Raw genomic sequence first — 23,752 nt, 5'->3', positions numbered from 1 at the left:
TCAATGCCATAAAAAACAATGTTAAATTCTTTCAAGATACCACCTTTGATATGCCATCAGCTCAACCACAACATTATTTTTAAGTAATATTATTTCCCTCATTAACAATCCTTGATTGGCTTGTTCCAGCTCTTTTGCAACTTTTTCCTTACTGTAAACTTCATCTGACCTTGCTAACATAAAACATATAATCATTGAAATCCATTTATAAAATGTAGGTTGTCTTAAATGACATACGATCTTGTGAAATGAATTAATGACTAAGTAGGAATGTATTAAATTGGTTACCTTACAATAAACTGAAAGAAAAGGGAATTTTCTACTGTGGTCTATCCTGTCAATATTAGGCATACTTTGCTGAATTACAGCTTGTCCAAATCTATACATTTTATTAAAACTGCAGTTAAAAAGGATTTAATTGCAAATGTTGAGCTACAATGTCCTTGCAAAGTCCTTATTCTATGTCTGTATATTTTCTTTTTTGTCGGTACCTTTCTTTTTTTCTTGAATCATCCTGCAGTGTAAAATTTCTGAATATCCACTAGCTGTGAACAATCATGAGTGGCTTTGTGTGGTCACAGTCAATGAGAGCGGGTACTTCCAAAAGAAGGACCAAAAAGACAGGATTGTCCCATAGGCATGTACAGTCGTGGCTGATTAATAAATGTACAAGACGTTTAAGACCTATACCATGTCAAGGCACATCACAGTGCACTTTTCTGAAGTTTCACTTGACATGAGCAGTAGTACATTCTGTAATGTTGCAAGCCAATGATGCAGTTCATCTGTGGACATTGTGATATTCCTAATTTTATCTTTGAATTTACAGCTGAGCGGCAAAAGATTTTACCTAATTCAGCTAAATACAAATGAATACAATTTCAGATCCTAATGTCCAATCTTTACCACTGGGCTTCCCTATGTTTTAGGAGACTGCAACAGCTGGACAGACTGTTGTTTGATGAGAGCATCGATCACAACTAAATTTGCCTCCCAGAGAGTTTTTCACCCGATACATACAGGAACATATGGAAATGTCCTATTATAGTTCTCTCATTAGCTGGCATAAGGAAACTGCATATATGAGCCATGCAATAAATCATTTTCATTGCTGTAAATGTAAAGCCTATTTTTTGTGGGATGTGACTTTTTTTGTCACTTAATGGTTAGCATGTAGCATAATTTGGGGTCCATGGCATCTGCTAAATCCAAAATATAGTAACCAGAAAACAGACTGACAGAAGCCCTGAAAATCACCTTGGAGCATATTAAATAACTTTGATGGCCTCTGATTCCACCACTGTGAATTGTCTATGTTCCCAGTTGTCGATCTTAACCCAATAATCCTTTCCTAATAGCAAGTAAACTGAAGTAAATATAAGAGATAGCAAGTTACAGAAAAAGAGAATATGAGAGATAAAAGTACATGCTTCTTTTATTCACATGCTTCTGAACTAGAACTTGCTCTGCAAAGCTTATGGAATAGAAAGCTAATTAGATATTTTATTAATTCAAAAGGAATAATTAAACGAGAATTTATTTTGCATCAATATTTTACCATTTGTGAAAAAACCATGTGGGACATACAACTCTATTTTCCAACTATATTTTTCTTTTACTCTTATCCTCTAACACGAGAGATGGATAGATGACTCATTTGCCAACTTGTCTTGTCTGCAACTCTGTAGTGTCAGAGGTTTATATCAATATTTATAGTATCATAAAATTACTTTCAAGGAGTACTTGCAAACATGCACATATGCATGCGCACACACACAAAGAGAACAAAATACTGAATTCAGGATTCTATCAACAAAGAAGATTAGTGGGACTTCGTAAAGATCAGATCTATTTCCAGAGCCTAAAAATGAAAATCTTGATGATTTTGTTCAGGTTATCCCAATATAATGGCGATAGAGATGTGGTTTGTTCTTAGAACAGCTCTGGTATATTATCCTAATGTTCCATATATTCAGAGTTTTGCCAGGCTCCACACCTTAGTTAATAAATAAATGACCCCTACTATCCATCTTTCTCCCATTTGGGCCAGCCAGTTTATTACACAGATAAATATTTAAATTACATAATGGTTAATTGTTGGATTAATATGTGTTTTTAATAACACAACCAAATGAACACATTTTGGAATATTTTCCATAAATCTGATTCTGCTCTGGCTCATGTTGTGTAATTTTCCATTTGCTAATTTCACTCTCAGTAATATTCTCCATCTGTGAGCACCTGCCATGGCCATTAAAGTTCAAGCACATCCAGTAGAAAACACTCTTCTGGCCGACTCTACCATTCAGTGCCTTGCTAACCTATAACAAACTGATTTGGAATAAATGCACCCTCAAAAAAGTGAGCGCATCAGAGACTGCAGTTAAAATACATGAACATTCACATACAATCAACGTTTCTTTCTGTGCAAATATGTAAAATAAATGGCTAACTGGTTTTCTATTTTATGATGAATAATTACAATATATACATTAAGCTGTTCAAGTGCTGGATTTCTTGTAGATTTTAAAACATGCACAACAACACAGACAGAATTAACTCATATTTTAAACAAAGGTGAGAGGTTAAGTGTAAATGCACCAGTTTTTATTATTTTATTATTTTATTCTTTTATTCTTTCATCTTTTTTTTTGGTCCTGGTTTTTCTTCTTAACAGGGTTATACAGGGTGAGTGTTTTTACTGATAAATGCATAGCTCAAAACAGTCCCAACTGCTTTGGTATAACACATTACATAAGACATTACATAAGAGATGTACTTGAAATGTCATTGTGATTTTGACATTTTTCCCTAAGATGTAGGGTACTTTTTTTTTAATGTCATACAAATAAGTTCAAATAATATATTTGAAGAGCCCATACAAGATGTGTCTCGACAGTCAAGGATACATCAAATGTAGGCCATGTTTCTGGACTGTTATGTCACAGATGCCTGTCCTGCTTTGAAGAATCCTTTGAATGAGGCAGAGAAATGTATCATTTATTTCTAAGTACTGCAACTATCCACCTCGAGCTTCAGTCAGCCACAATCCAGCAGCAGCTGGGGGGATGCTACAGAGTCACCCCCGAAGAAATAAAAGTTGAAATATATTATAAGAAGTATATGGAGATATATAAGATATCCTACTGTGTAGTCTGTAGCTCATAGATGATTTCCCAGGTGATTTAAATGGGTGATTTAAATGTGTCCCACTTACATCAGCAAGCCATGACATCTCGCTACAGCCCACATAGTGTGTCTCAATTGTGCATGACCAATCATTGAGGAGGAGCCTTTATATACCAGCACTAACAAGGACCCTCCTACCTTGGCTGCAGCCTTGAGGAATGGCAACAGTCTGCTGCAGACAAAAAGTCTTGCCAACACAAAGTTATGAAGCCTAAAAGTTTTCTGTCAGACTGTTCATTCAACATATTGATTTACATGCAAATTCACTACAGATAAAAGATTTACATGTTTGCCTGAGACATGTTTGCACATCCATTTAAGAGAAGAAGTGAGGATCGAGTGATATCTAAACAACAGTGGAGCAGTTTACTTAGCCTATAGCTATAACTGGGGTCTTAATAAATTTCACTCTGCAGTAGGTGGCCCTGTTCCTTTTCAAGCAAATGTGAGGCATTATGAAGGCCTTTTAAATGGAAACAGACTTTTGGCCCAGAGCAAAACCCCTCTCTACAGCATGCTATTCCTATAAACCAGATTACAAAATGTAAATTAAATGACTAAGCTGAGCTATAATAATAATAATAATAATAATAATAATAATAATAATAAGAAGAAGAAGAAGAAGAAGAAGAAGAAGAGCTTTACAAAAAATAAAGAATAAATTGCATTCTGAGATCGATCCACTTGGGAAAGTTTTTTGCCAAAAAGAAAAAAAGAAAACGTTACAAAACAATTGAACTATGCAGTTCAAGCAAGCAGAATACAAGTAAGCAGACAAGTAATGTTGACACACTTAGCCACAAAATCTACAGTTCCAGCATTCTTCTTCAATATTATAACATAGAGTAAAATATGTGACATTGTGTAGAATTGTTTTATTAATAATAATTCTACTAAAATAAAATTCTGTAAAATGCTAATTTGCTATCTATCGATATAAGAGCATTATACATACACTTTTGTTTGTCTGTGTGTGTGTGTGTGTGTGATATATATATATACACATACTTTTCTGTTAATTCAATTTAGATGAAACAAGGACACGGTGTCATTGAAGTGAAGCACTAAAGCTATTTCAGTACTAATATCGCTCTCTTGTGGAGAATTTTATTTTTATTATAAACATGAATAAGTGTGAGCGAATTAAAAGTCAGGTCCATCAGTTAACACTGCCTCATAGTGGTAAAATTACGTAGTGCACAAGAGATGTATTTATTTGTTTTTGTTTATTTATGAACGTTTGATTTTAAAGTTTAAAGTTGTAAAAGAAAAGGTAACTCATAATAATAATAATAATAATAATAATAATAATAATAATAATAATAATAATACATTTGAAAAACTGGATTTATTATTATTATTATTATTATATGCATGAAGGAATAAGTAGCTTTACATCAGTAAAGTAAAATATATGCAATAACAACATATATATATATATATATATATATATATATATATATATATATATATATATATATATATATATATATATATAAGATAACTCGTTCCGTTTAACTCGCTTTTAAATTTTTATTAATTGATGCTAGTCTGCTTAAGGAACACAAGGCATCGCTGACTGCAGGGACGTGAGGACGTAAAGACGTTACGAAAAATTCAAGTACTGTGATCTGAGCCCCAGGTTGAGGTTGACAGGACCATACCAAGTTCAGAAGCACTCACACCAGTGCAACGCCACTGAAAGTGAATTATTTACACACTGCACTAATCGCATCTAGACACTATCTTCTGCAAGTCTTTTTGACAGTCTTATAGCTCTCGATCCATGGCTGGAAAGCTCCCGTGCCGGCGAGAGCTGAGCGTTTATGCTGCGGGCGCTGCTCCATGTCCGAACTTTGCTTTCCTCAAACTGAATTTACTCAACCTTTTATTTTCTTAAACCTTTAATTTTAAGAGTAAATGTTTATTTTCACAAGTAAACTACTCTTGTATACCCGGTAAACTAGCTCTCAAAGAACACAGGTAAGAATTCATGGTCTGGACACAATGTTGATAGTAATAATAATAATACCAATAATAACAATACAACCAAGTAGTAACATTTGAGCGATTTTTGATTTAAGAAGAACATTTTAGTTAGTTTTCATCTAAAATATGTAACAATGTAAAGACCTTTCTGCCCAAGCTCCACAGACATTGGGTTCCAAAAGGGCATAAATTTTTTCACTGTTCCAACATAGCCCCCCTACCCCATCAGTGAAAACAAAGGCTTAAAATAGACCTTATGTACTAATTTTAATTCTGTAGTTGCAATTAAACAAGTTTTTAGATTTCTAACAAATTATTACTTATAATGCATGTTTCATATCTGAGAAAAGAAATTGCAGTCACGTGCATTAATTATTTTAAAAAGGAGCTAAACTTTGTTTCAGTACTATACCATACAATCCATACATGAAAACATCCTGGTTAAACTCTAGTTCTAGTGTGTAAAATGTGCATACTATATATACTCTTTAGCAATATATAATCCACTAATTTTGATTCATATGTACAGTTTGGGGAGAAACTTTTATGCTAATGTAATGATTTCATTTAGTCTTGTAGAATTCTGATATTGTTCTGACTCTCACTCCCCTTTAGTAGCAGAGGAAATTTAGCCTCTCCTCACAGTTTCTGTTCTCCCAGAGGCTTGTGTTAAAGATGCGAGCTCCACAGCGGTATTCTGGGGCAGGGCATGAGGGCAGTGAGACCAAGCTGCTGGTCAGCTCCCCATTCACCCAGATTCATTGTCCATCGAGGAAGCGCAGGCCTGCCCACACAGTGGCTGCTTGGGAAAAGTTGGTGTCTGTTTTATCCAAATACAGCTGTGAATCAGAGGCCAGGCCTGCCAGGCCAGTGTAGTGAGTCCTGCAATACTCATGAGCCTCGTCCCACGTCTTATTCTCATTCACCAACACCAAAGTCCTATAGCAAAAGAAAGGCAAATTTCTTGTACAGTAGTTACCATCCCAGCCTCTTTTATCCATGCTACAACAGTTCGGACTTCCTGATGAATTGTAAGGTGGGCCATTTGCCCACTTAAAGAATGAAACTGACTGTCCATCCGACCACAACCAGAGGTTTCGCTTGGCTCTATACAGCCCAATCCAACTGTCAGTTAGGGAGTTTCCTGCTGCTTCAATGAGCACCTGATTTTCCTCTTCTGAAGTGATGATAGACAGATCTTTGTAGTGCTGTCTGCAGTATGTCTGAGCATCATCCCATTCCATATGGTTCACATAGTTCACGTAAATATGTTCTCTTACCAGACCTATAGTCAAGCCACAAAAGAGCACCAGCACAGAAATTACAAAGAAAATTTTCATTTCTGCTTTGGTGTGTGTGTAAAGTGCATCTGTAGCTTTGCAAATCTTTATGTACACCTCCCACCAACAAAGAGGTTTTACAGTGTAGTTTGGCTTTGAACCTGTTTAAAATATTTGAAAAAACAATTTAAATACAAATATATTTAAAACATATGCAAAATCACAATACATCATGGACCTTGAGTCATTTTTTGTTTTTGTTCAAGTTAACATGTCCTCTAACAAAACATATTGTTAAGCAAAAAAAGAGCAGCAGGAGAAAAAAACAAACAAACATTTTCATGTCTGTTTGATGTGTAAGCAGTGTATATGTTTATATCAGTCTCTTATCATCAAAGCTTAGGATATTTACAGTCCAGATCAATTGTGAACCCATATGAAATACTTGCAAAAACAAACAATAATGTTCTCAAAGTACAAAACTGAAACAACGCATAGAACACGCAGTACAATAGTATTGTATTGTAATATTATTCTGCATTCTCAGCATTTTCAAAAAGTACTGCAGAAGAATTAGCTGGCCCATTCTGCACAGGTGATATGTGAAGCTGCAGCAGATGATCATTCCTCTGCTTCAATATCCAATATACTAGACTGCTCTTCTATGTCAATTCCTAGAAGCATAATGATTATCTCGTGGCATCATTACATGTCAAGGCCTGAGATACATGTTAGACTGTAACCAAACAGTCAGCTCTCATAATTGTGTTGAATGTGGCAGAAATGGGCAGGCATGACCTGAGCCACACTGATGAAGGCCAGATTGCTCAGGCTGGGGGGAGGTCTTATAGAATTAGCTTGTTTGGCAGCACATGCAGGACCAACAGTATATTAAGCACCTGACTATTATGTTTTGGCCCACCGGTATAAATACATAAGAATAAGCATTTCAAATATATATTTACATTTAATACATTGCAATTAATTACATTTTGGAAGCCTTTTTTTTTTTTTTAAGTCAGTATGCATCAAAAAGGTATACTTTATGTAACTTGAACAATAATTAGGTGAATGGGTTATGTATTGAGGACAATAAAGGAAAAAAATCAAAGTAATTCAAATCTTGCATAAGTGGGGATGGCATTAATGCGTGACAGACGTATATTGTCTGTCACAAGTTAAGCTGCCTCCAGTCCTCTCCTCTGATACTGTTCACCTTCATGTTTAGTGTGGAAACCTTCCTTATTAAGCTTAAATAAAATTAATATCAAATCATGCTATCTGACCTCCAGTTACCTGAAATATTTATATCTTACACAGAAAGACATATCTATCTGTCTTGTGAAATAATAAGGCCTTAAATAGTAGTAGTAGCAAATATCAATAACCAAATAATTAAAAACTTTTGACATTTGTGAACAAAACTATCACGTATTTAAGCATGGAGCTTTTGACTTTTTGACTTAAACAGCTGTAACTGTTTTGATCATAATGAAATCTGATAGGCTTATACTTTAGATGATTAATTTGATTCTATCTGTAATCACAAACTAGTGGTTTCTTGCAGAAAGTGCTTGGACTCTTGATGACTGCTGCCATTACTAGCAGTACTATGCTATCAGACCAGAGTTTTTTAATTCACATCAACAGCAGTACAGTATTGTAACAGCAATCTGTAAATGGGACATTAAAAGTCTAGTGTCTTTAAGATCCCCATAATCTCATCACATTTGAAAAGCAACTTTGCACTTAAATTTTCATATGTAAATGTGTGGCAAATGCAAAGCCCCTTTTAGCCAGTCTACTGTCCAGGTAAATCTATTCTCCTAGTAGACCCATAGTCAACCTACAAATGATGACCAGAAGTGAAATAAAACAGGAAGTGTGAGAAGGCATGTGAGCTCCATGTGAATGTAGATTATTAAATCCACCTTTATGGCAACCTCTCCTATCCAGAACGGCTTACATAACTATCAGTGTGACTAAACAAGTGCTCCTTGGGAATCAAACCCGACCCTGGACTTACCAGCACCATGCTACACCAGCTTTACTAGGTGAGCCACAGGAGTTGCTACTGCTATCACCAACTGAAAGCAGTGTGCAGGAATCATGTCACTCACAAAGCTACACTGCTGAGTAGGAAGTGTTTATCTACATCTAGCAAGATCTCAAAATAAAACATTAATTCCAAACATTAAAAAGTATGTGTTGTCCAAAAAGTTATATTAGATATCTCATGAGGGAGTTAAGAACACAGGTTTGACTCACAAACCTCTCCTCAAGCTGCATTAATGATAATAAATTCAAACACAATTAAGGGCTGGTTGAAGACTTACTAGGCAGAACAGAGTCCCACCCTCAATATAACTGAAGCTATGAGGCATCAAGTGGATAGTAAAAAAAAGGAAAACAGCCAAAATCAAAAGGAGCCACTTGGAAGAATTTACCATGGCTTGACATTTTTCTGGAGCAAAAAATAAATAAATAAATAAATATTGGCAAGTGAAGGTCCCCCCCACCCCTGAAATTCAAGCCCATTATCTAGGCTTGCTCCACCTTCCTCAAGGTGACAATGCCTAGACTGCATAGGTTCTCCTTTGCTAAGGTCTGCTAGATTAATTTAAATATTTAAATGAAAGTACGAAAGAGCTTGTAATATTGATGTTTATTACTGGTATTACACATATTAGGGGGAAAAGCAGCTATAAACAATTGCAACAAATTAGTGCACTCTTGCTGTGTACGTTAAAAATAATAAGCTCACTATTCTATATTAAATGTTTTAACAGTTGCAATTTAAAAAAAAATCCTGATTAAAACCTCTAGGTTCTGATGTAGTTTGGATGAAACTAGTGACTATCAGAGTTGGTGTCTGAGCACTAGGCATAATCTGTCTGTGGGAAACTCTGACAAACCAAGATGAGGCAGACAAACCAAGATGAGGATGATTAACTTTATAAAATGTAAAAAAAAAAAAAAAAAAAAAAAAAAAAAAAAAAAAAAAAAAGAGAGACCAGTGTCACAATAAAAATAATCATACAAAACATTGGCAACAACTGGAAGTTCTTAAAAAAGACACTTAAGCTATGTATATAATACATTCCTGCATTAAATATGACTTAAATATGATTTCATCTATGGTCACTAAAAGAAACACTGATGCAAATGTTGTTATTTAAAGGCTGTCATAAATTCAAGATCCCTTCTTCTCCACACAGAGAGGTATACAACATACAGTGATTCACTTCATAATAGGCACGTTGGTTGCAAAGTTGATGTGGTAAATAAATGTGACTGCTATCATTAGTATCAGCATCTCTCTTCACCGCAATCTCTCAAATGAACCCTTCTCTTCTTTCAGTGTGAACTAATATTGATTGATAAAATTATATTCGAGGCCTGCTTGCAACTCATTAATATCAGTATGGTTCTGCTTTCAGATTCCTGTAGAGACAGCAAGTGAAAATCATGCCCACGATCTGAAATAAAGATAAGAAAAAGGGTTATACGTATGGACCAGGAAATCTTCCCAAATTAAGAACAGGAATTACGACAATCACAACCTGGCTACTAATTTTTCATATCTTTTTTTCCGCCAAATTAGACCTGGGTGAGCGCAAAGACATTTGAATAGATGTTTGAGAACAAGATGCTGCTTGTCCCACCTGCACACTGGCAATTCCCACACCCACAGCACCGATGATCTTTAAGTGGGCCAAGATGAAGTTCTCTAGCTTAGTGATGCAACCGCCCTATTAACAAAATTCAGAATGAGTCTATCGCAAAGGCTTAATAAAGAAGCACCACTGAAACAGACTGGCTACATGTAAGAGCAGCATGCTGTTCTACATATCAACCTCTTAAAAAGGCCAAACCAAGTTGTAGTCACTAAGAAGGTAAACAGACGTTGCTAAACATCTAAAATCAGGTTTGTGTGTGATACAAAATTCAGAGATAAGCACCCATATAGTCAATGGTCAACAGACCATATAATCCAATCTGTCTTTAAAAAAAACAAAAAAAAACAACTATATGCCACTTGGGGTTTTTTTGGTGCTAAAGTTCTTAGGAACGCTACTACTGATCCCTGCTGGACTGAATCTGTGGGACATATACAAGCATTGTATGGTACTTCTATTAACTTCATGTAGCCATCGCCTGGGCAAAGCTTTGTTTTTACATAAATGCATACATATGTACATACTATGCTACCTATCACTGAAGATAATAAGAACAAAAAATATGAACATCACCTCTACTTTATAAATATTGGAGGGGTGGTCTCTCTTGCCACAGTACTCTGTGGGGGTCTTACAGCAGCTGTCTGGGACCTTTCTGCCTGTGGCTTCATTGGAGCGGATCCAAAGGCTTTCTCTCCACTCTGAGAAGTTCTTACTGCCACAGCACTTAAACTAAGAGAAACAAAAGACAGAGAAAGAAAGACATGTGAAGCTCTAATACAACTGTCAGCACATTGTTGCCGAATTAATTTACATGAAATATAGTTCAGCTTCATGCTATATTAAATTTTACCTCTTGCTGTAGTTTATCCACAGCCTTGGTGACATGGTCCTGGTTAGGTTGATGATAATGTTGCACCATAGTATTTTTCAAATTATTCTTCAACTCCTCACTCAACTAGAATAATTTGTAAGATTAAATAAAACCAGAATCAATTTCAAAATTTCAAAATTAGAAAATACAAACAATTATTTTTATTTTTATCTGCTTGGAAAACTAAATGGAACTACTTCATATGAAAGGGGAAAAACATGAATCAAAAGCAGGAAAAACATGAACCAAATTTTAATTTAACAACACAACACAGAAACCTTAAGAGTATCCAATTATCATCTCAGTCTCCCAACTCTGCTTCTATTCTACTCCTTCACAATCTTAGTGCTGCTTTCAACACAGTTAATTACGCTGTTCTACTGTCGTCATTACTCCAATCTAGGAATCTCTGACCCTGTTCAGCCTGGTCAGCACTCTTGCTTTAGATGTTACAGTTCTCGCTTGAAATTGCATTTGTAACATGAAAGTTATCTTTGACTCTACACTCTCCTTCCCAACATGCATTACCTCCTTATACAGTTAGTAACCTGGGATTTATCTTTGACTCTCTACTCTTCCTAACACAAAATACTTCCTTAACTAAAGGTAGTTATGTGTGTCCACCTGAGTACTATTACATGTCCCTCTCTGTTTGTATGACTGAGAAATTCTAGACCATGCCTTTATCACATCTTACCTAGAATATGGTACCAGACTACTGGATTTTCTTGCTCCTAAATCCTTTCATTGACTGCATAAATCCAGCATTCAGCAGCTCAGCCAATTAATCACACACAGAAAACTACACATACTCTTGTTATCTTCCAATAACACTGGCTTCTTGGAACTACATGCAAACAACATTGAAAGTTCTTCCTCGTTCCTACCTCTCTGCTTTCCACTGCATATATTAAACTATCCAAGAGAGTTGCATATATTACACTGTTTAAAACACTAGATCCAAAACACACTCTCAAGGGGGGAATAAGATCAAATAGAGCTACTGCCCCATAACTTTGAAATGTCCTTCCACAATATCTCTATGACTGTACAAGTCTTTCATATTTTAAAAACAAATCTCTCATCTTTTAAAAATGAACTTAAAATGCAATAATTTCTTGTGTACTCTTCCTCCTTATTAACATTGTGTAATTGTTTTTCTAAAGTGACCTTGGGTCTGGAAAAGGTACTATAGAAATAAAATGGAATAATGATTTAATCAGCCAAATGGGTCAAATCAAATTTTGTTGGATAGTTAAAAAAACTGCTTGGGAAATTCAATGGAACTACTTCATAGGAAAAGAAAATGAAGCATTAATATGACATTTCTTCAAATCTCAACAAGAATACAAGCACATCTCATTTACATATTGCACATTATTCAAACTCCTACTGTTGTGATTGGCTGTTAACACAAATTTAGAAGGTGAAAGAGCATCACCTGTTGGCCAGAAGGCTTAAATACACCTTTCTTTGTTAGCCTGCAACACTGATAACGGCATGGGCTGCTACTCATGGGCAGCTTTCTCTGATCTGTCCAGTCTCCTCTTTCAAACTTTCCTATATGGGTTTGCCATAAAAATAAAGGCAATTAAAAAAAATAAAATCTGAGTACAATATATGAGTGCATTGGCTTAAACGTCTTGTATAGCTTTGTTACCAAAGAACACCTTACTGATTCTCCATAACATATACTGACCAAAAATAAATCACTCAAGCAAGCAGAGAAGTTTCTCTTTTACCACAAACTTAATTCTGGACTGCTCAGTTCCATATATTCTAAATATAATGCTAGATGATTACTAGAAATTTTACAAACGTAATGCTAAATGATTATTAGAAGCAGGCTGTGTTGGCAAATATGCCAAAATGTTACATATATGTATTGTTTTTAATTTTCTACACATTTATACTTGTAAGGTTTTTTTTTTAACAAATATATGTTTATTTGTAGCTTTTGTGTATGTTTTATGTACAAAACCTAGTGAAAGGTGGTGATGGCATCAGCTGTGTCACAGCCTTTTGTAATTATTTGGTCGGCATTTTTTTTTACAGCTAAAGGAAGAGGACTGGACTGGGTAAATTTAGCTCATTTTGATGTAGCCCACATATTGTAAAATAACACAGTGCATTCCCTGACACTGTGCTTAGTAAAACATTTTTAAAAGCAACTACATTTTCCAAATCCATATGTTATAAAATAATTAAACTATATTTAAAAACATGCAAACTGTTTTTAAATATAAGTGCAAAAAACATAGTCATATTCTTACTGTTATCAAGGTATATAGAATAAATATAGAGGTATGATTTTTTTTGTCCATATCATATAGCCCCCCCCCCCCCTTTGGAAGAACAGATTTTACCTGCTGATAGTAGATGTAGGCCAATACTCCAGCCAGGATCTCCAGAAGAAAAATACACAGCAGTAGGACAAAGTACTATAAGAGCCAAATAAAAAAAGAGCATAAATGTACAAAAAAACAAAAACAAATGAGAGTACTGTAATGTAACAGTGGTAAAAAAATGTTGTCATACCAAGATCCATGAAATATGGAAGCAAATGTGACCAAAATGGAAGCAAATGTGACCAAATATCACTCTGTCGAATTCATCGATTCATTTAACTTATTCTTACAAATTTAAAAATGATTGATTTCAGCCAACCACCTTGATTGATTTGAGTGAGCTACTGTTTAAAGTACTCAAAGCAAATGGTTTTGCATATAAAAGTTAATGTGAAAGGCCTAAAGTAAACAGGACCATATTAATGGGCTGGCAATAACAAACGACCTATTTGCACTTAAATATTTGTTGCATAGTAACCAGCAGACTACTTCATGCCCTCATCTGTCCCAACCATATGAATGTGCAGAGCATAAATGGCTCGTCCTCTCTGTGAAAGGCAAGCACATCTTGGAGGGATCTTTGATGCTAGGATGGAGGCACACATATTTCTACCTGCCTGAACCTGCCCTTCCCGGCATCCCCTCTGCCCCACCCGCACCATTTTAATGAAGGCACTGAGCGAGAGAGAGATAGAGGCACACCCATAACCTCACCACTGAGCTCAAGCTGTTCACTGAAAATACTGCAAGGAAAAAAGAGGACTTGTCTGCAATAACATGAAGCCAAAACTGATAGTATATAACAGAATCAAGCGTTTGATGTGGTTAACCAAACTGTACCCTTCCAAAAGGTATTTTGAAAGCAAAAGTCCTTCTTAATATAGACTACAGTGAAGGTTTATCTATTTATGTACTGTTTAATGACACAGTGAGTAAATTAAGAACAAAAGTGATTGAATGAAAGGATCAGTATCAAACAACCACATTTAACACCTCTGGATGCTTTGTTTAGATCTGCACTACCAGGTTATAATGGAACCAAAAAACAGTTTGTGCCTAGAATGAGATAACTGTAATTGGAAAGAGAGACAACTAAAAGATTTGACCATCAACGTACAATAGTCTTTATCTAAAAATGGATTATCAAATATGTTTAGAATTTAACTAAAACGGGGGGGGGGGGGAGAGAACAACCACAATACAATACACTTTTACTACATTTATAAATAAATTTCAGAACTACATTCTACTACTTATGAAGATCTACACTTTGTCTACCCACTTATCCCATCTCCCCAAACAGTCTTCATGAGTCTCTGGGTATGACAAAAATATGCAGTTTACCCTAAAACAAAGGATCCTTGTCCTAGGTTCTGTCATAACTTCACCAAGGAAGCTAATCAACCAGAGGGAATAAATTCATCCCTCCTTTCTAATTATAGGAATGATGATGCATTAAAGTGAAATAGATGCGCTCTTATTCAGTGTCATACAATGTTCTGTCATGTTAGAGAGGTGGGCAAGTGTAGCATTAGGAGTCTTGCCCAAGGTCTTTTACTGGTAGAGCATAGAGCACTTGCCCAGATGGGGATTGAACCCCACAGGAGAGGCAGCATTATTATCCACTACACCATAGCAACCACACATTTATTTACATACACTTTAGAGTAGTTATAGAAAAATAATGGAATGTTAATTGAATCAATTAACTTCATCTTGCACTTACACCATTACACAGCACTGGTTGGATGACCTTAACAATGCAAAACTGATCTTGAGATGTATAACTATTATAACTATGTAAATAACTACGTTATAATTATGTATTATAAATTATGTAAAAGAATACTCCACATTCCATATATGTGCACTGAAAAAAATGCCATTGTGCAGCCAAAGAATGCTGACCCAGGCACAAAAAAAGGGTTCTTATTTACTAACCAATTAGCAGTTTTCCTGTAGGAAAACCGTGCACAGTCTTCATTATGTGATGATGGCCGATCAAGCACTGATACCTAGCTGCCACAGTTTGTTGATAATACTGCATTTCTCTCTCCTCTTACATCACTGGTGATAGGAAGTCTACATGTATGTTCACGTGTGGTTTTTGTATCTCACCACTCTTAAAAGTTGTTTTCGCTCTTTGAAGGTGGCACAGCAGCCTAGAACTCCGGTAACCATGACAATGACCCCTGCCAAAATGAGGATATAGGCAGACACAGCATAGATCCTGGAGGAAAGCAGGCTGATGTAGTCACTCTTTTCTGTTAGTGTCCATATCCCTACAGCCATCACAACACCTCCTGCCAGCTAAGAGAAGAAACACAATTTTTAAGGCCAGGAAAAAAAGCCAATATTTACATCAACAGTTAAGCGCCTAAAAAGTCACCAATTTATGCTAATATTTATGCTTTGTCAATGTTATGTAAATCAATGTCATTCTTACAAGAGAGAACTATATTCACTAGCCATTTGTACTAGTTAAGAATACATTTTCCAGTTTGGACAATAAAGCACTTCTATAACTCATTCTGGATAAGATGATTTGCTAAATGATACAAATGTAAATGGAAATATAAATGCATTATTCATACATTTTATAGGTGTAAAATTACAGGTGGTAGCTTTTCCAGTTCCATGCACAGTGTGCCAGACACCCTCTCACATGCAAATAACAGGCTGGTTTCTGGCCAGAGTACCACAGCTGTACAGATATCATTTCTATGGAGGGCTATTCTTGGCACAACAATAAAATGGTCATTGCAATGACATGGGTCTGGATGTCAAGGGGGCACAAATATATCAGGCAAAGCCATGCTGCTGAGATTTTTGTGCGTGTCAATGTCAATGCAGAGTCAAGCATGGTCAGACAACTAAAAATACTGAACACTTACGATATTTACCACTGATAAAGTGCTAGAGAATACACAAATTTTGCATATCAGCACTGCAACAGTCTCTAAATGTATACTCTATGGGTGCGTGTCTACCTATCTTATGAGACGATCTGATATGCATCTAGATACATGGCCGATACATTCCAGGGACGATATATTTTTACAAGGAATGATTCAGTGTGATTTGATTCAACAAGATGCACTCTAATACAGTTCTTAATATGTGTTTAATGTAAATGTTAATTTTCCAGTACAAATTAAAATAAGTAAATTCTACAAAACTGGTATTGGTTACCTGCAAATAGATCAATGTGATCAAAGTATTGTTACTTTATGGCACAGGAAAAAATGGAAGACAAATTTATAATTCCACATTGTGCTTATTACTTTTCCAGGAGACACAGTTGGACAGGAAAAAAACAAACAAAAAAAAAAACTTGCTGTATGAACAAAGTTTCACTTTATGAAAATAAAATGAAAAAAAAAAATTATAAAACACAGAAATCTTAGCCATTCAGTACATTGCAAATAAATAACTTTGCAAAGCCCCTCTAACACTGCAAACTAAATTACTAATACATTTTCACTACAGGCACGAAGGAAACTAGAAAATGAAAAACAAAATGAAGATGGAAAAACATTCTACTAGACAGTTGTTTATCAGCTCAGCTGGAAGAGCATTCTGTTGATATAATAATAATAATAATAATAATAATAATAATAATGAATTTCAAAGTCATCCATTTTCTCATTTCATAAGTGCTTCAGTCAAGCCATGCAGACTCAAGAGAAGGCAACAACAGTAATACTAGTGCAACATTGCACTGAAAAAACAGTACAGGATAAAATAAACCAGCAAACAGTAGTTATAGCAAGCACTACTGTACAAATTTCTATTTTTTAAGACTGCCATGCATTTACCTGATAGTGTGAATGCAGTATTAACTCTTTAGTACTATAAACAATGCAAAGCTACCACAGACATTGAAAACAGAATAACTACATTATCCCATTTTCACTCATTTTTGCTTTGTAGTTACTCCCGTTAGAAAAAGTATTCATTTATGTATCCTTGCACTCTCTCACACACACTCACACATATTTCACCTAAACATACTGTTGCAAAATATGAATCTTAATCTGTTTATACCTCACCAGGGAGGACTTCATGTATGCTTGAACTTGTGCTGCATCTCCTGCAGTGCTGAAAACTCTTATGCCACACTGGTGTCTGGTACACAGACTCATTTTTTAATTGTTTTATTTTTTACTTTTTGCAAGTGATGACAGCAATGGTAGATTCACCCATGTTTTCCACCATTGTAGTGGGTTGTCATTCAGGGGAAAAGGATTCCACTGTCTGTACCTCAAGACCTCCTAACTGGCCTTCACCCTTGAATGTCTTGCTGCCACTCTCACTTTGAGGACTTCTCCAAACAGCTGGTCCAGTGCTATGAGAAAGGTTGTCATATGAAATACTAAATCACTGTGCATTACTGATTGTTGTGACTATTGAGGGGTTTTCTCTCACTTTACTATTACCTGAGAATCTTAACCTGTTTATACATTAGTGAATAAAAAGCACTTTTTCCCCCTGGATCTGGGGGACTATCTATACTGTTGTCTGAATCCCCATGATCAGTCTCTCTGAGCAGAATCTGTCTGCATCTGAACTAATGTCCCTGAAAATCTGTATCCTCTGCTTTCTTGTAATAATCAACATATAAAAATCACAGCTTTGATTAACAATCAATGTTTACCATTGACTCAAATGTTGGATTAACTAGTAGGAATCAGTGCAGTATGGTTACATCCAGTGTATACTGTCAGTAGGCAGTAAACAGTGTTCAGTATAGTTCAATTCAGTACATACTCTCAGCAGGTAATGATAATAAAGTGTAGTAACAGTAATCACAGAATACAGCCAGTGACAGCAATATGTGAAAAAGCAGATGGTTAGTAACTGTTAGAAAGCAGAGTAATAATTTATTTTCTGTTAAGTGAATAACAGTGTGTTTGTTGGGGTTTTATCTTGTTCTGCTTCAGCTTCAGTGGACATTTGTGAACATCTTCTCAGCATCATGGTCACTCAGGAGTGATGTTTTGAAGCAAGGGTCAAGAGCGGATGCAATGTAGAGGTCATGGAGATGTATGTACCCTTCTCAAAGTCATTCTCAAATACCTTCAGCTCTTAAATGAATGCTGTCTTCATCAGATGCCTACTAGTGCTTTTGTAGTTTGGCAGGGCAATCACTGAAATTGTGGGCTGCTTGTCTTCACACATGATAGTGGTCACAAGTGCCATCAGCTTGACGACATCTTCAGCATTGCAGATTTCATCCTCATTAAGCGTAACCACCACTTCCTCTTTTCTGAGTTCCCTTGACATGAGTGTGGCAAAATTTGCATCTTGCAGCTCCAAAATGAAATGCTGTCTACTTGATATCTTGTAGTTCGGCTCAGATATTTACTGTCACAAAAACTAACACTCAAGTACACCAAGGTTGTAAGTCCTTAGAAATAAAGAAATAAAATGGGCTACAGATGCCATTAACTGCCTTAGACCTCACCGAGCTGTGGCTAGGTTGTGGCTGAAAAGTGTTTAATATCCTTGTTTATATCTTGCATATTCTTGCTAGTGCTAGCTGTACTAGCATCCGCAAATCCTTTGCTGCCCATGTAAGTTTCACCATGCTGTCTCACCAGGGGAGAAGTAAGATTTGTTATGCAACCACTGTACTTAATCACTGTTCTACACACCTTACAAATAGTCAGACATTTGTTCAGTTTTCCTTCCTTCTTATAAAATCTTGTCTTGCAAACTTTAGATTTTTAATTTTCCACCGTAAACTGTGTCATCATCATGGAACATTCCACGGTAACATTACTCACATAAAGTTGACATGAGATGCAGTACAGATTGAATAGTTAAAGAGAGGTGATTATAATTTTGTAAGTAACATGACTTGTTAAAGATAGATCAGTGGGTCTTCCACAGCTTAGTTTATACTAAAGTAGAATTAGCTGCAAAGCTTCAGTCAACAAATTTTTAAGTTTACAATGGGACCATCAACTGGTTCATGGTATATTTACAATGATCCAGGGGTCTGTAGATCAGTGTACTTGCATTTTTAATGTTAAAGCCAGTTTCCGAATCATTTCGATGAATTTTTATACCCCTAATATACCAAAAGTAGTTTTTTTGTACAATAAATTTACAAATCATATTGAGCATGGGATGTTTTATTGCTAAATGGTCATTAACACCTTTATTTTATTTATTTATATGTACTGAATTTAGATTTTCAGTCTTCGAAATAAATTCAGCAACTCACAGAGTAGAACCAGACACCCATACACACGTGGCAGAACAAGCCTTACCCAAAACAGGAAGTTAAAAGTGAACAGGAGGTATTTCAGGCAAACGGTCCCACATGTCTCTTTCTTTTCGTCATATGCCCCCATTCTAAAAGAGGAGAATAAGGGTGTTATTTACAATGCAACAATGCAATCCAAGGAATATTACAAGAAGCTTATGATGAATGACAATTTTGGATTTCCCACATAACAAGACAGAAAAATCTTTAACACGTAAAAAAGCAATATAAAAGTTGCATTTTAGATTTTGCAACAGTAGGGAACACCAAAACAGTATTATGAAACAGTAATAATGAATCATTAGTTCTCAAAAATTTTAGTTGAATGAAGTGAGGCTCAGCAGAGATGCTGGCCCAACAACCAACCCTTCACCTGCCAAGATGTGGCTTAATGGCAAATCACAAGCATCGGATACACAACACAAGCCAACACCAGCAAGCTCTCATTGAAACTGCTGTTTCTGAATCAGTGATGTGTGCAAAAAGATAATAAATAAAGTACAAAACCTTTATGCCACAGATCTATCAACCAAAGTCATCTACTTTACCTCCACCTTTCTTGCTCAAGTCCAGACTTGCTACCCACAAAGAATTCCTCTGCTTTATTCTCTTAGATGTCCTCCTATTGTTGTTTCTGCCTCAGCTTTTTACCAGGCTATGGTGGAGTAGATTATAATGAGAGGGACAGCTCTCCCGCTCTTCAAATAAGTCTTTCCACAACACCGGAGAAAAATATAAACTTCAGATAACACCGGTTGTAAGTTAAAATGTGAAATTATACAGCATACAGAGAAATAGAAAAAAGACAAACGTTAGGAATATTTAAGTTTAAAAGAATTAAGATTTGGGGAGTAGCCTACATCACCTTTTAAAGGATCAGATATGTCTAAAAATATATGTCTAAAAATAGAAAAGAGAAAATAGCATAGGTTATGTGATTATTTTCAGAGAAGCCAGTGATGAACAGTGATACCGAAGACAATCAATGGTGTCTTGGTCTTTAGTTTTGCAGCCCAGTGAATGTGAAATCAACAGAATGCAGAATTATCATTACAAAAATGGCCGAGAGCTGTAATGAACTGATTTAGATTCGTTTTACTTTAGTGAGCTCTTAAGGTTTAGAATAGCCAGTTTAAAATATGACCTCTTTCCTATCTGATGATCCTATTACTTTGGTATCTAGTACAACTGTGCAATGTTTTCTTAAGTAGTTATTTGGCAAGTTTGGCAAGTGCATGGCATTTCCGACCACACAAAGGAAATTTATGTAACAATTTATTTCAATAAACCTCATGGGAATTTATAAACCTTACAATATGTTAAATGTAATGTTCTAGACACTCAGTTTGAAGGGAAAGAGACAACAATTTTAACAGACACTGTAGGTAAGTCATAGGACATGGGGATATGCATGCTGCAAAACACTTATTCACTCTGTTTATAACAGAATGCACTATTCCAAGTAGGTCATTCTATTCGTTTCAGTTCTTCACACAGAAAAAGCCAAAGCAGTAAAAGATTTGTCAAAAAAAGCACAGAGATCTCATGCATGTTGAGACTCTCAGATCACCGTGTTTGTCACATACATCAACTTTGTTTTTTGAGTTTGTCAATTTTTTAGCACAAAGTCCTATTCACAAGGGCTCATTAAATTGGTGTATATCAGAACAGAGATCACAGCAGCAGCAAACTGCTAAGCTTCACTCTTATCTAAGAACATCAAGTTTATGAACAGCATAGTGCTCCTAATATTTGCAGTCTCTGAACCTGAAGATGAAGTACACCACAAGCATAAAAAATTGTATTTCACCTAAACCACCAGTCGCCTAAATCACCAGTACAATGAATAATAATGTTCAAGAAGACCATAAAAAGGAAAATCCCAACTGTCCATTCATTCCTCAGAACACCTCTGCAAAAAATATAAACTCCAGCGCAAACTACTTATTAGAATAAAAAATATTTCATTATATATATGTGTGTGTGTATGTATGTATGTTACTAGCCGAGGGCTCGTGTTAGAGAAGAAAAAAAAGCGAAAAAGAATACTTTTGTGTGAGCTCGAGAGAAAAGCGGTCATTGTAATTATATGCTAGACAGACCCCACGTTAGTAGTATCTTAGACATGCTTCTACTCATGCAGAGGATGTCTCAGTACTAGGTCTGCTATGTCTGTACAACCTTGTTCGTTTACTGTTCTGGGGACAATGGTAATAATAATTCACCAGTTTTAATTAAAAATATAACAAGCCCGAACACAAACACACAGACACCCTCGCTTGACAAGCTATCCTAAATTAAACTACTGTGTGCTTTTGTATTTTACATCTAGTTACAATTCAGCATTTGTGCAGGGATAAATTAACTGAAATTGAGTTAGGATTAGATAACATTTATCAAGTATACCGATACTTGTTAATATCAGTACTGAGCAATGAAATGCAGACACGCTAGCTAGTTAACTAGATTAGATAACCAAGTTACCTGCTCGGGTGCTATGCGTCAAATCCATCTGAATTTCAAGTATAGTTATATTTCTTTTCATATTTGCGACCAGCCACATATTTAGCCAAACCTCTTTTTCTATCAATTTAGTTAAACAAGTTGGGTTGTGTATAATGCCGTCGTAAATTAGGCTAACCTATTTAGCCAACATTGCCAACAGCTTTTACTTCCACCGCTTACAACTCATCGGTAGGAAAGCTCAGTACTATCTAACACTAACTCGCTAGATAGCCTGGATAGACGTTTTCCATCTTATCTTGTAATCTAACTTGCTAGCTGCGGTATTAAGGTCAGTTTCAACCCAGACAACCCAGACAACCCAGACAAGCTTGTCGAGCTATTTTAGCTAACTATCGACTAACGTTACCTGAAGATAAGAGTGAAACGGATAACTACAGGAAGTTGAGCAGCTAGCCAGTCTGCTAAATAATCCCATGTATCAAGGCATTGTTACCTGGCACTTGGTAAAATGGTCCACACTCCTCTTTATAGTAAATTGATGACAAATGTCAATTGATTCTTTTTATCCCAAAGCAACCAGCTTCCGATAAAACCTAAGGTAGGCAGTCAAAAAAAACAAACAAAACGAAAGCTACTATGAAAACCCCACCCAGCTCGGGTGGATAAGGACCACTCTGTCTCAGCATATACGAGGTCGTCTGGTCGGGCGTGGTTTGTAGTTTTCTGTGCCAGCGGCAATCTACGCATGCCTCGCTTAGGACGAGAAGGTGGATGATGAACTTAAATATTAAGCATTTTTGCTACTGTTAGTCGTTTACACCAGTGCATCTCGTTTCTTCATAATTTTCTCCCGCGTACGTGTCGTAAAAAAGAAAAAAAAAAGGAAAACCATGTACGAAGTTTTTTGAATTCGCCTTATTTAGACAGCCAGCACACCTGTGGTCTCCTGCGGTTCACAAGTGCTGGTTGTATTTGGCGTGCAGATGTTTGTAAACATAAATTAGATTACACAACTTATCACACTAACTTGACCCTTGGTTACTGCTGCTACGAACTGTTTATGGACCTAGTTTCTCTGTGGGAATAAGAAAGTAATCTGATAGGATTATGAACAAAAAGTTATCGGATGAGTTAACGTTAAAATATCTTGGTGGTATGTCCATTTTTTGATTGAATGTAAAGAATTGTTGCCCATTTGAAAAGTAGCATCAGAAGATACTGTTTAGCCTGTTAGTTTTAGAGCCTGGACTCTGAGGTGTATATAGCACTATCCCCCCCCCCCCCCCCTTTTTTTTTTTTTTTTTAAGAAATGTGTGTAAACAGATTATAATGGTGATTCTTAACTCTCTTCCAGAGTCAAGAGACTTTGTCAATTGGAATATATATATATATATATATATATATATATATATATATATATATATATAATTTGAGGTCCTGAACCCCTATCATCTGAATATAATGCATCAACTTGGTGTCTCTGGAGAAGAAAAAAAAATACAATTTGTTTGTGTCACCCTTTATTCACAGTGTGTTTCATGAAATCTTTATGTTTTATATATCTTTTCACAAACGCTATTATGGCCATATAAGACATCTCTTGTAGAAATATAAGTTTTTTATGGCGCAAAGTTTATGGTTGAAATGATGGC

At 35.8% G+C, this 23,752-nt stretch overlaps 1 protein-coding gene across 1 annotated transcript; it reads right to left on the bottom strand.

The window, feature by feature from the left end:
- Positions 1-9,108: 9,108 nt before the first annotated feature.
- cd151l (CD151 antigen, like) lies at positions 9,109-22,805 on the bottom strand. Its single transcript, XM_026999595.2, has 8 exons — positions 22,594-22,805; positions 19,639-19,723; positions 15,479-15,670; positions 13,379-13,453; positions 10,992-11,096; positions 10,712-10,870; positions 10,124-10,210; positions 9,109-9,937 (listed from the first exon to the last, which is right to left on the bottom strand). Exons 2-8 carry the CDS (start codon positions 19,720-19,722, stop codon positions 9,878-9,880), a joined length of 762 nt encoding a protein of 253 aa, XP_026855396.1. The 5' UTR covers position 19,723; positions 22,594-22,805; the 3' UTR covers positions 9,109-9,877.
- Positions 22,806-23,752: the final 947 nt, after the last annotated feature.

This window comes from Electrophorus electricus, chromosome 4 (assembly GCF_013358815.1).
Source record: "Electrophorus electricus isolate fEleEle1 chromosome 4, fEleEle1.pri, whole genome shotgun sequence".
NCBI classification, from domain to species: Eukaryota; Metazoa; Chordata; class Actinopteri; order Gymnotiformes; family Gymnotidae; genus Electrophorus; species Electrophorus electricus.
This window is presented reverse-complemented; position numbering and strand designations above follow the sequence as displayed.

Coding starts and splice junctions, on each gene's coding strand:
- cd151l (XM_026999595.2), bottom strand. CDS start 19,722: ATGGGGGCATATGACGAAAAGAAAGAGACATGTGGGACCGTTTGCCTG. Junction 11,097..13,378: donor CCTACATCTACTATCAGCAG/GTAAAATCTGTT, acceptor AAATTATTCTAG/TTGAGTGAGGAGTTGAAGAA. Junction 10,871..10,991: donor TGGATAAACTACAGCAAGAG/GTAAAATTTAAT, acceptor TGTTTCTCTTAG/TTTAAGTGCTGTGGCAGTAA.